The sequence below is a fragment of the Pagrus major genome, chromosome 14 (assembly GCF_040436345.1).
Source record: "Pagrus major chromosome 14, Pma_NU_1.0".
Taxonomy (NCBI): Eukaryota; Metazoa; Chordata; class Actinopteri; order Spariformes; family Sparidae; genus Pagrus; species Pagrus major.
The window spans coordinates 21474932-21488191 of NC_133228.1; the positions used below are offsets into that span (position 1 = coordinate 21474932).

At 45.0% G+C, this 13260-nt stretch overlaps 1 protein-coding gene across 1 annotated transcript; it reads left to right on the plus strand.

Moving 5' to 3' along the window:
• Nucleotides 1-3370: 3370 nt before the first annotated feature.
• On the plus strand, nucleotides 3371-12841 carry usp44 (ubiquitin specific peptidase 44). Its single transcript, XM_073481129.1, has 6 exons — nucleotides 3371-3423; nucleotides 5809-7522; nucleotides 9053-9251; nucleotides 11349-11457; nucleotides 12076-12308; nucleotides 12469-12841. Exons 2-6 carry the CDS (start codon nucleotides 5972-5974, stop codon nucleotides 12591-12593), a joined length of 2217 nt encoding a protein of 738 aa, XP_073337230.1. The 5' UTR covers nucleotides 3371-3423; nucleotides 5809-5971; the 3' UTR covers nucleotides 12594-12841.
• The last annotated feature ends 419 nt before the right edge of the window (nucleotides 12842-13260 follow it).

Below are 13260 nucleotides of genomic sequence, written 5' to 3' on the forward strand. Positions count from 1 at the left end.
ACGTCAAACTTCACATTCTGTTGAAAATTCGTAAATATTGCAGCTTTAAAGCAGCATTAGCTGATTTTTGACCACTAGAGGGGGGAAATGACACTGTGAGAAAAAGGCGAGAAAACGAGGTGAAACTAGACATCGTAACTCAGAAACAAGAAGAGTTAGAGACTTGAAATTTTCAGGACTTGTGACGAATCGTCTGCCGTGCCGTCACACCAAGTTTCATCCAAAAGGAATGAAACCTAACGTGCCAGTAAATACAGCCTACTCACCCACTCAACAGAGACAACACATCATTATCATCGCGTGTGAGTCATTTTTCTGGCCACCTGACGAATACAAATCAAATATTCACTGACATTTTATCTCCATTAAATCTCCACTAACTCCTGGGAAAAAAAAAAAACTACTCATCTCTTTAGCTTCTAGCTCACTCTATCTGTTTACTGTTTGAGGCCGGGTTGGTAGTGTAAACTGGGTTTTATCGGTTTGTTTGATGAAAACAATGGTCCGTGAGAAAAGGGGACGCTGAAGCATACTGTAAATATGCTGTGAAACCATATAACCATATAACAATGAGCAAAAAGGGGCACAGAAGCAAGGTCAAGGTGTAACACCGAGCGATAAACCTCCAAAATGAAAAAAATGTTGATTGACGCAGCTTTAAAGATAGAAGTTAGTGAATCGACATGAGGTCCTCAGAGGTATAGAAACAGAAAAATGTGTGTGTGTGAGAGAGAGAGAGAGAGAGAGTGTGTGTGTGTGTGTGTGTGTGTGTGTGTGTGTGTGTGTGTGTGTGTGTGTGTGTGTGTGTGTGTGTGTGCAGATGAAAAGAGGACAGGGAGGGAGGGAGGGAGGGAGAGTTAGCATGTGTGGACATGACGGCGCTGAAGGCCCGGGGACACAGAGGGAGAAAAACATTAGAGGTGATTCACAGGATTCGCATGGCACATCAACACATACCTCTTTCTTTAAGTCACTCACAAACGCCCCTTAATCTCTCTCTCACACACACTTTCATCAAAACACACACCTATCACCACGCTCGGCCTCGTTCACTGGGGGGGGGAGGTTTAGGAAGGCTTGTGTGGATCAGTTCCCCGCTAATCAGTACATGAGAGGGATTCTTCACATGCAGCAAGTCGAGATTAAAAGTTCCTCCTTCAGGCTGAATGAAAAATCAACTCAACTGCAATTATTCTCTCATTGAGATGTTTACCTGACGTGAGATTACTGTAATAGTGACGCAGCGATTCACAATGTGTTATAATAACAGCACTCAGGTGGTAATTATGTTTTCCCTGATATGGTTTTGTGTTGGAGTTGAGACTTTGCAGAAGACATTAAAGTGTCGTCGTCTTATAAAAAAAGCCCTGATAAGGATCTAAGACGGTGAGAGCCCCCAGCCCCCATTAACCAGCATGCAGTGCTACACCTGCATCCCACAGCAGCACACAGGACGTTAACATACCTCCTAAAGGTACAACCGCAGGGCCGGAGGGCAGGAGATTACACACACACACACACACACACACACACACACACACACACACACACACACACACACACACACACACTTGTGATCCATGTTAATGGAAAGGAAGAAGCTTTTCAGGGCTACAGGCAGGAGACAGGCAGCGGTATTCAGATCTTTACTGCTTTATTATAATTATATATATTTTTTATGACTGGATTATTATTATTATTATTGATGCATTAAAGGTGCTATATGTAAGTTTACTCACTCAGATCTTCTACAGTGGTGTAAACGCTAATGTTTTAAAGAGGAGGATTCTCAGTGGATGTCATAGCGTTGGTACAAACTACACAAAAGTCTTTTTCCACAACACGCATACTAGCCTGCAAATCTCTGCATATGAACATGTTTATGTACGATAGAAATTTTTTCCTTCTGGTTGTCCTTATACGAGGATATCACCGTGTTGTACGGCTCCAGGTACTCAGACACTTTGATTATTAGCTCCTGCATGTTTGCTTTTGACTCACGATGCCCACCCTCTTCTATTCGGTTAGCTAGCACCAGCTGCATCACGGTGAACTCCTGCAAAATCACTGTGCATTCAGGTGGCAACCACTTCTTTGTCCAACCACTGTGATCGAAACCATTTCCCCTCTGCTGCCATTCCCTCATTGAAGTGACTGGAGGCGGCCAGTTACCGTGTGTCGGTGTGAATACCCCTTATAGTTGAATGGAGGAGCATTTCCCCAGAGCTTTTCCAGCCTACTGACAGCTCACCCATTCACACACTGATGGCAGAGGCTGACATGCAAGTTGCCGACATTTTCACCAGGAGCAACTTGGGGTTCAGTATCTTGCTCAAGGATACAGCAACGTGCAGCTGGGGGGAGCCGGGGAATCGAACCAGCCACCAACGTCGTTGGTGATGGTGTTTGGCCCTCGTTGTTGCAGCGTGTCCCACACTGTTGGCACGAGTCGGCCCTTGTCAGCTGCTTTTTGGCCAATGAGGTGTGAGCCCTTTGGTTTATTTTGGATGAGTATCTTTTATTGGTAGTATAAAGTATTTTCTGGCACTGTTTATGGCTTTATTTTGATAGGACGCCTCAGAGATGGCAGGAAATGGGATGAGAGAGAGGGGGGATGGTCCACAGGTCGGACTCAAACCCTGGGATGCTGCAGCGAGGAACAAGCCTCTACCAGCTGAGCTACTTGGGCATCTTTATTTATATTCTCTACTACTTTTTTTCATTTAAACATCAATATAACATGTGATGATATAACACTCTAATGTAGGCCTTTCTGCATTATGAGTACTTTTACTTTGGATGCTTTAAAGACATTTTGCTGAGGAAACTGTGATCTAATTTAACATTTTGTATCCTGTGGCATTGCTCCTTGTACTTTTACTTTTAAGTGAAAGTGTCATAAAGCTGATTAAATATCGATTTGTCTCCGATAATAAACTATTTGGGGGGTAAATGATGCAGCACTCCCCTCTAGTGGTGTAAAACCTGCACTACTTCTATTTCAACATGAGTGCAGAGCTGTGATTTCTTTTTTTATGTCCAGCCCCTCTTCAGCTTGTTGATTGTTTTCAGAAAAGTTGACACAACAAACAATAAACAACAAGTGACAGCAGTAGTTTACAACCTGGAGGCACAAACAAGTACAACAAAACTGACAGGAACATTAAAAACACACAAATAACCACAATAAAACTAAACTAAAAACAGTAGAGTGACATTTTAACACTGATTTAAATACACATAAATAGTTTTAATAGAAGATAATATAAGTAAACATCTTCACCCCCCTTCACAACAACAATAACAACAACAACAACAACGTCACGCATCGAGAACGCGCTCCCAACACACCACGCGACGAGGACTGACAAGATGGCGATCACTTTAGTAACAGAGGAGGTGCTGCCGTGAAGGAGAGGCTCGGTATGTTTGTTTTCTTCTCGCTCACACTCATTTTCTCCCAAATGTGTCACAGCGCGGACGATTGTGTGTCCGTTCTCGGTCACACGCAGCCGGCGGGGTCGGGTTTTAAACGCCGAGCCCGCCTCCGGGACCCGACCTCCGGCTGAAACGGCGTGAACTTGTTTGGATTACGGGCTAAGGCGCTAGGTAGCATGCTAGGCTAACGCTAGCAGGGAGAGCTAGCAGCACTAATCTCTTGAATTAATACAATAAAACCTAAAGAGCTGATCTGAGTGGCGCTTGTCTGTATGTGCTCTACTTGTACACTACCACCCGCTGTTTTGTGTCATTATTTTTGGCACTGTTTGCCCTGGTTTGTATTTTCTTTGTGATTCATCTCAGTGTTTTTGTGATTCGCTGTAGCAGCTAGCTAACGTTAGCCGCGGAGCTAACGCCGCTGAAAAGTTGGGGGGCTCGTTTGCGACGACGTTTATCGCGCGTCTCGCTTTGCCGTGTTGTCGTACAGCTTGTCGAAAGGTAAGACACGCTTATAGAGGCTGTTGTTGCTTTATTTAACCCGTGTTAACGTGAGGCTGCGGGGTTTGTTCAGCCACTTGAGACCATGCAGTCACAAGGACAAACCCGAGGCAAAGCGCGCTAACTGGCTGATAAAACTTTGGTGACAGGAGAAACTCTGGGACAAGAGTCTCCACACGCTTTTCTTTACTTTATTTTATGTATAAATCAAATGAATGACTATATCCTTAAAGCTCAGGGGTGATTACTGTAATGTGCAATGTGGATAATCCTCAGTGTGTGGACAGTAAAGTTGGGGCGACCACAAAGTGCCACGTTATTCCTCATCTTTATCCTGATTCAACATTTTATTCTTTATGGTTTATAATTATTAACAAGACTAAAGGTTAGTCATCAACTCTGGGGATCATTGACAGCAGTGGGGTTTTATTTATATCTCAGCAGCTGCACAATCTGATGAACACAATGCTGTAATAATAACTTTATTCCTAAAGCTCTGTGGTGATTAATGTACAATATGAATATAATCTGCGTCTGCGTCTTTCCTTCGCCCGAAGAGTCGACTTTAAAAGATGTCGTGCCCTTTGATTTATCCAGCTATCAACCCCTTGGATCCTTGACAACAATGAGATTATATTTGTTTCTCGAGCGGCTGCACAATCTGACGAGCACTCATCGAATCAACACACCCACTCGCACATTATGACTTTGATAAACAGACACCTACGTTGACCTCGATTCTTAAAGCTCATTTCGCTTATTTTTTAATGGAGCGAAGGCGAAGAGACGACGGAAAGAGAAACATTTCTGAAGTTAGCTGTTTTCCAGTCCCTCCGTCGTTTCCCCGTCTCTGTTACCGAAAGCCGTTTCAGTCAGTTTTCTTCCCTCGCCTTCCGCTCTTTCATTTCCCCCCAGCGAAGGTAGTCCTGTACCCAGACAAAAGGTGCACCACTTTGCAAGCTCAGTCCCCCTTTTGTTGGATAATCTTACTTCTTTGACCTCCGTTGGGGGGGTTGATCGCCCCTCAGCCCACTCAAGGATCCCCACTTTTCTACGCCGAGGTCCGCAGACCCCCAGGGATGTGAAAAGAAGCCAGAAGAGGCCGATTGTTTCGTTCTCTGCTTGAGGATAGTTGTTATTCTGCCTGTAAACCAGCTTACAATCGATCGTTCAACGACTCTCCTGCAGTTGGAAGCTGGGATTACAAATCCTGGCGCTCTTGCACCTTCTGTGTCCGTCACATAAGAACATTTTGATAGAGGAAAATATGTTCATATCCTTGTGAAGGCGCCGTGGCTTTTGTCATCGTGTCTGTGGTTTTATATCTTAGTTATCATCTCTGGAAAAGCTTCAGGTTTTCACGCTCAAAAGCCCATCTTAGTGACACCTTTCTGTTTTATGTGCCTGGTCACACTCAGCGCAGACATGTTTATCAACCAGTTATTTCACTGTCGGACTCTGCTTCTGTGAGGAAATCTTATATCCTGCTGGCCACCGGGCAGTTTGCCACCGTTTATTGTGTGTAGCTATGGCCTCATAAAACAAGAGTCATGGATTAGATGTAGTGGCTTTGAGATAATATTTTTATTGCGTGGGTCGACGTGTTTCCAGCAAAAAAAACAGGATGTCATTATGATATAAAAACACATTTGTGTGTTTTTTTTCCTTTTTTGTTTAACTACATTTTTGGCCCGTCCTGGTAGATAGTGAAATGAAGTGAACACAGAAAAGGCATTTTAATTATTTGGGTTTTTTTCAGATCCTACTCTCTGTTTTGAAGCACAGATTCAATTTATTTTCCCTGCACCTGCTTTTCTCTTCAATCTATTCATCTTGACCAACCAGATCTGTTTCCTTCCTCTCCTCTAGAAACCACCATGCCCTGGGAGGGTCCCATTTCTCAGCTCACCATGGTCACCATGGTGATATGAAGCCAGTGTGAAACGTTGACACACCTACTCAGACTCACACACAGACCGTCAGTTATTGACTGACACAGCCAGCCAGCCAGCTCGGCCGGCGGGCGTGTGTAATGGACAGGTGTAAGCATGTGGGGCGGCTGCGGCTGGCCCCAGACCACTCCATCCTCAACCCCCAGAAGTGGCACTGCGTGGACTGCAACACCACCGAGTCGATATGGGCCTGCCTGGGCTGTGCTCATGTGGCGTGTGGGCGCTACATCGAGGAACACGCTCTGCAGCATTTCCAGCAGCAGCACCACCCGCTGGCTATCGAGGTTAACGAACTTTATGTTTTTTGTTATTTGTGTGACGACTATGTCCTGAATGATAACGCCACCGGAGACCTGAAGTTGCTTCGTAGTACGCTCAGTGCCATCCAGAGCCAGCGCTATGAGGTTACCACCCGCAGTGGGCGCACTCTCCGCTCTGCCAGCGCCGCCCCTGACGCCGTCATGCCATCCGGAGCCCGCGAGCTGCAGCTGAGGGACGAGGACAGGATGTTTACTGCACTTTGGCACCGGCGTAGGACGCTTATGGGACGCGTCTTCCGCTTTTGGTTTGGACTGACTGAATGCGGAAGAAAGAGGGAGGAAGAAGAGAGAAAGAGGGAGGAGGAGGAGGAGCAGAAAAGGGAGGCAAGGGAGAGGAGGCGGGCTCAAAAGAGGCAGCTACAGGAGGAGCTGGAGAACGCCCCTCTCAGGAAAAGTCGCCGGCTACGTAAGAGGAGCCAGAGAGTTGCAGATTCTGTAGTCACAACACCGACTCTGAGGGTACGCCACAAAACAAAAACCCCTGTGCCCCCGTCTGTCACCCGCAGGCCAAGGACTCAAAGCCCTGCCACTGCTACCCCCAAGAAAGCTGGACGGACGAAAAAAGTCCAACCAACTCCTAAAACACGGAGCCGATCTTCTACCACCAAATCTAAACCCAAAGCACCCTCAGTGACCCCCCGCGCTGCCCAAACACCTGTTCGCCGCAAGCAGAGTACCAAACAGGACGGCTCGCCCTTTAAACGACGCCCTACAGTCACGCCTGGAGTGACGGGACTGAGGAATTTAGGCAACACCTGTTATATGAACTCCATCCTGCAGGTGCTGAGCCACCTGCATGTCTTCAGGGAGTGCTTTCTGCGCCTGGATCTCACCCAGGCTCTGGAGCTACTAGCATCCGCCGTCCACGGCCAGCTGGCGGGGAAGGCCTCGTCGCAGTCCAACCTGACCCAAAGGAAGGGATTCCAGGCCAGCTCAGGCTCCGGGGCGGGGCTGAGCGGCGGGGCCTCACGGGGCCGCAGCATGGAGCTGATACAACCCAAAGAGCCCAGCTCGAAGCACATCTCTCTCTGCCACGAGCTGCACACCTTATTCCAGGTTATGTGGTCTGGCAAGTGGGCGCTGGTATCGCCTTTTGCCATGCTCCACTCGGTGTGGCAGCTGATCCCGGCGTTCAGGGGCTACGCTCAGCAGGACGCTCAGGAGTTCCTGTGTGAGCTGCTGGACAAGGTGCAGCACGAGCTGGAGAGCACCGGCAAGCACACGACCACCGCAGGAGTCCCACAGAAACGGCTGATCAAGCAGGTGCTCAGTGTGGTCAACACCATCTTTCACGGCCAGCTCCTCAGCCAGGTATGACACACGCACACACGCACGCACCCACCTACCTGCAGTCACCTTCACTTAACCATTAACCGACTCCGCAGTGATCATAAGCTCCATCTGACTCACACATCACGATGCCTGCACACATGAACCCACTCAGATCCGCCCACACACACTGGTTGAGTTGTTAATTCATCAGCCATCGTCAACTCTGACTGAACTGTATCCACTTTATCATTCAGAGTAAATCGACCCTGATGGATTCATCCGTCACTTTAAATCCTGGAGTGAATGTTACGCTTCCAGCTCGGACATGAGTCCAAAATGTTGATTATATTTCTAAGATTGAGTTGTTCTTTTCCAAACTTGTAGCACATTTACACAGTGTTGAACTTTGACACTGAGGAGAGCTGAAGCGTTACTAGAAAAATAATCTGCCACCATTCTGATAATCATTTAACTTTATTGGGCGAAAATTGGTTTTCACCTTGTTGGCATTCACTGATGGCAGTGCAGCGGTGCTGTTTTGTGTTGCGTGACTTTTGTGTGGGCGCATTCATGAGCTTCTGGTAGTTTGTACTGAAAATGTCATCTTATCGGGAAGGTGGTTGTAAAGCAAGTCAAGAAGGCCTTTTGAAACAATTACTTTCTTCCATGTGACAGAAGGTTATATTAAAGGTTGTGTCATAAATTTGTATGATCTAATTTTGACTCTGTACTGAACAGCTGAATGACTTTAAAACTGTTTTTTATCATGATTTTATGTTCCCCTGGCACAAAAAGAAGACTAAATAACAAAAACGGATATAAACAACAAGCAAAAATTGAGAAAAAAGCTATAAATTCTAGTTTTCTGGTGAGTGGCTCTCTGGTTTTCTTGTCATTATTTAAGAATCCAGTACTTTTTGGGTTTTGGACTGTCAAAACGAGAAAGAAAATAACTGTTAGTTGCATGTCTAACCTGAGTAGTACAACTTTGTGGTCATGTACCTCTGCTCCTTGAGTTACAACCGATAGAAATAGAGGTGTTTTTTTCATCTATTCACCACGTTTGCTTGACTACATCGTCCTCAAAATAACAAAGCACATACATTAAGAATAATTCAACTAATTTTACGCCTTCATGCGCCAAAAAACACCTGTTTAGGTGTAAGCATGCTACCTGTATTTTTGCTTCTCCGGAGACATGCGAGCCACGAGCTCTGTATCACTTAAAGTAACTGATGGAGGAGAGATGTGGGAGTGTGTGTGGAGTTGGAGTGAGGACAACAGATTAGCGTCTACTTGTGGAGGCTGATCACACACTGCGACACCTGCTCCTGCTGAATAGAGGACTGTGTGTCCGTGGAGGTTCGGGGGTATCTCGGCCCTGTGGCTGTTAACTGCAGCGCTGACTCAGACTAGGTTGAAATTTGTACTACATATGAAAATTAAAGCAAACTCCCACATGGTGTTTTTTATATTTTATAGTTTCGAGACGGTATAAGAGACAGGAGAGTTAGATCCATCTTCTGTGACCACGCTCATGTTTTTATCCCCCCCGACTCTTGTCTGCAGGTGACGTGCCTGGCCTGCGATCATCGCTCCAACACTGTGGAGCCGTTCTGGGATCTGTCCCTGGAGTTCCCGGAGCGGTATCACAGTAATAGCAGGGAGTCGGCTGCTCAGGCTTCCTGCCATCTGACGGAAATGCTGGCCAAGTTCACAGAGACTGAAGCGCTGGAGGGAAACATCTACGCCTGTGACCACTGTAACTGTGAGTGAACTCACGTCAACATATACACTTATATCTCACATTAGAGCTGCTGTGATTAATCGCTTATTTAATCAGTTGTCAACTAGATTCTCTGATTCCAGCTTCTTAAATGTGAATATTTTCTGGTTTCTTTAAAGCTCAATGACAGTCGACTGAATATCTGAATATTCAGGATGTCGTCTTGGGCTTTGGGAAACACTGATCGACATTTTAAACCATTTTCTGAAACTGTATCGACAAAACTAATCTGTTAATTGGTCAGATTAGTCGACAATAAACATAATCGTGAGTTGCAGCCCTAATTTACATCTGGCTTTCATATGAACCTTAAATCCAGACCTGGTCTGTTTTTTCTATTCCCTCGCTAATCCCAGTTGTTGTATTAAGCTCGTCCAAACATGTCCTGGATCTGTTTCTTTTGAACAGAGGCTTAAGTGATAATCATCGTCTCATTTACGACTGTTTACCCACAATGCTGGATGAAAACATGTCAAGCAAATGTTGATACTTGTCTGAGGAATCCTGAAAACTATCAGCAGTGTTAGTGAGACAAAATGTTAACAGGTTTTCTCATTCTTGTGGTTCGTTCTGACAGCATCACTGTCATGCCACAAATGACAGGAATGGTTTGTTTAAAAGGTTCAGAGGTTCAGTTAATAGTCATTGTACAACAACATGGTGTCAAACAGCTTGAGGAAAGAAGCTGCTCCTTAGTCTGGTGGTACGGCAGCGGATACTTGGAAGTACAGATACTTGTGTACAAAAAGACTCTGGTAAAAGTAGAAGTACTCATTCAACTTCTGTACTCAAAGTATAAAAGCAAAAAGTTTCCCGCTGAGGGACATTTTTACCGTCCATTTTTCGTTAAAGCTAAATGAAGCTCACGTCATATTAATATAATTCAAAGACTATTAAAGTTAAAGGTAGAATCAGTAGGATTTGTCTCAGCTGTTCCTGAACGCACCACAAAGACAGTTGATTGTCGAGTCTCATTCCCAGGACGTCAAATAGCCACATTTTGGGTTGGTAAAGCGTCCCGAGCAGCAACAAAGTGAGAAAATAAGAAAATCTCTGCAGATACAAGACACTAACACGCCTTTTCTCCACTTTCCAGTCTCCCTCTCTGTCTGTTTACGTCTTCTTACTTCTTTTACGTCCTTACGTCTTGCTATGTCTGCCATGCGTGATATTGTTGTAATTGTAATATTGCAATTATACAAATGTTACCATCAAAAATAGACGACATAACCAGAGTGTATTCATGTTGAAGGTAAAATGTGTCACAAAACAATGTTCTCGTGAAATGTTGTAGTGCTGCAGAGATGCTCTGGCCAACAAAGCCTGTTCTCCAGATGTAATAAAACATATTTGTTTGGCAGAGACCGGGAGAAAAATGCCACATCATCATGATTTTACTAGTTTTTTAATGACAATGAAAATTGTGATGTAAAATTTATTCATCCATAATAATCATGAATTATATCGCAATCGCAGTATCTGTCAAAATAATCACAATATCACTTTTTTGACCATACCGTGCAGCCCTAAGTGTTACATGTATGGAAACACATGGGGTCTGACTAATAACTGGAAAAACAATCAGTCACATTGGACTCCTGTATGTAATGAAACCTAGTTTACTATTCCAGCAAGTAGGCTCAACCCTTACGCGAGAGAAAATGAGCAGTGTGCTGTCGGGTTGCGGCGTCTTATTTTTAGCCTTTAGGTTCACCTGTTAAAATGACAACATTGCTGGCAGCAGGTCACATAACAGCTGTCACTGATTAACTGATTAATGTTCTGTGGGTAATTTGAGAACAGGCAAACATTAAACGTGTCTGTTTTGTGGGTTTGTGCGCCGTCTGCAGCCGGTGTCTCTACTGTTGTGAGCGAGGAGCCTCCACTCTGTAACAGAGGTGTTGTAGTTCCTAACGTCTCATATCGTATCAATAATTTTAGCTTATAAACGTAATAGGCGAGTCAGATTAATTAGGCTGTAAGTGAGACATATTTAATCAACATTTAGGGTAAATAAAAGTGTCGGATCAGACGGTGAATGTTTGTATTGCGCGTTAACTCTCTCCTTTCTGTTTGCAGCTGCTCGACGGCGGACTTCCTCCAAATCGGTCCTCCTGACCGAAGCACAAAAACAGCTGATGGTCCACAAACTGCCTCAGGTCCTGCGGCTACACCTCAAACGCTTCAGGTATGATGATGTCACATCCCTGTCGACAATTCAATGAAATCCCTACAAGTCCAATTGTACACAGCAGCTCACGAACCAGGGCAACAAATACACACATATTTGAAGGCTGTTTTTTATGACAGTTGACCCTGCCTGATCTCTACCAGCTGCCATGCTTTTAGCTGGAAACGCAACATAAATCTTGTGTGATTTATATTTCATATATTTGTTTTATCTGTCCCTGAAACTACTCCCTTGCACTCAGACATCAGGAAGCCGGTCTGATGCCAAAAATTGGGGCCAAGTAGCTTTTTATCAACCGAAAGATGACATGAAGTACATTTTCCAGTTGGAAAAGTGCAGCATACAGGGGAAATAAATTTAAAATGATGTCATCTATTGCACAAAAAAGCAAATACTGCTAATTTAAGGCCCATTTAAAATGGCATCAGCAGCTACTCTCATGCTCTTAACTACAGAGCATCCTCTCAACTTTTGATTTATATTTTCCGTCTCGAACCTCAAGGCTAAAATCAGAGATGCATTGCAGTTAAATAAGATCATATTTAGTCTGTGCAACGTTTAGATTTCTTTTCAATGTTTGGCTGACTGGTGTCCTGTCTTGTGATTGTTCCTCAGGTGGTCTGGGAGGAACCACCGAGAGAAGATCGGCGTCCACGTGAGCTTCGACCAGCTTCTCAACATGGAGCCGTACTGCTGCCGAGAGCCCTTCTCCAGTCCCAGCAGCCCCAGCTCTGCGGGCTCGCCGCGCCCCAAGCACTTCCTCTATGACCTCTCCGCTGTGGTGATGCATCATGGGAAGGGCTTCGGTTCGGGCCACTACACCTCCTACTGCTACAACACAGAAGGAGGTGAGTACAGAAGATTTAAGTGAAGTGGGGTTTTTGATGATCTGGGGCCTCCTTGTGGAAACCTTTTAAATCTGAAACCCTAATCATAGGAGATTCACGTTCATGTTGCTTCTTCTTCTACCTTCATATTCAGTAGCTCTTCCTTGTTTTTCTCCTGCAGGCTTCTGGGTTCACTGTAATGACTCTAAGATGAACGTGTGTTCGGTGGAGGAGGTCTGCCGCGCTCAGGCCTACATCCTCTTCTACACACAGCGAGTATCTCAGGACAAAGACCGGCCGCTATAGGACCACAATCCCTTGAACCTCCTCCTCCTCGAGAAGATATCAGCACAGCCCCACCTATCGCTCTTTCTCTCTTCCCTCTCTTTCTTTGGGCATTTTATATCCTGGGAGGACGGGTCTTTTTAGTCTATTTTTCTAAATACGGAAAGAAAAAGAGAGGAAGGACTCCTTTTTTAAAACCTGGTTCTGCTTTGTGAACTTCTTGTATATGGTGTTTATATGTAGGTATTTTTAAAAAGAAATGCTGATGTTTGTGACTTGTGTATAGTCGTATTTTATAAAGAAGAGAGTATCAAGCCAAGATGTGTCTCAGTAGCAGCCAACAGACTCCGGCCGTGTCCTCTACAGGTCGTACAGGTGTATTCACATGTCTGCCTGCCTGCGTTTGGTGGCTCGTTGATTGTAAATGCTGTTTGTTTGTTTAAAAAATCAGCTGAAATGTTTCTCAGTCACTTTAGATAGTCGTCACAGAACTGGATGTAGAGTTGTAAACACGTCGTTCACTCAGTAGAAAATGGCCTCCCTGTGTTCTAGACAGGTAAAGTCTTGATAGATGTTAACAACACGGCTGTATTTTTGCCACCTTTCCTGCCAGAAATGCACTAATTTCTACAGAATAGGTTTGTCAGCGTTGTTTTTTACTCGGTTGATCCGTACACAAGCAGGGCGG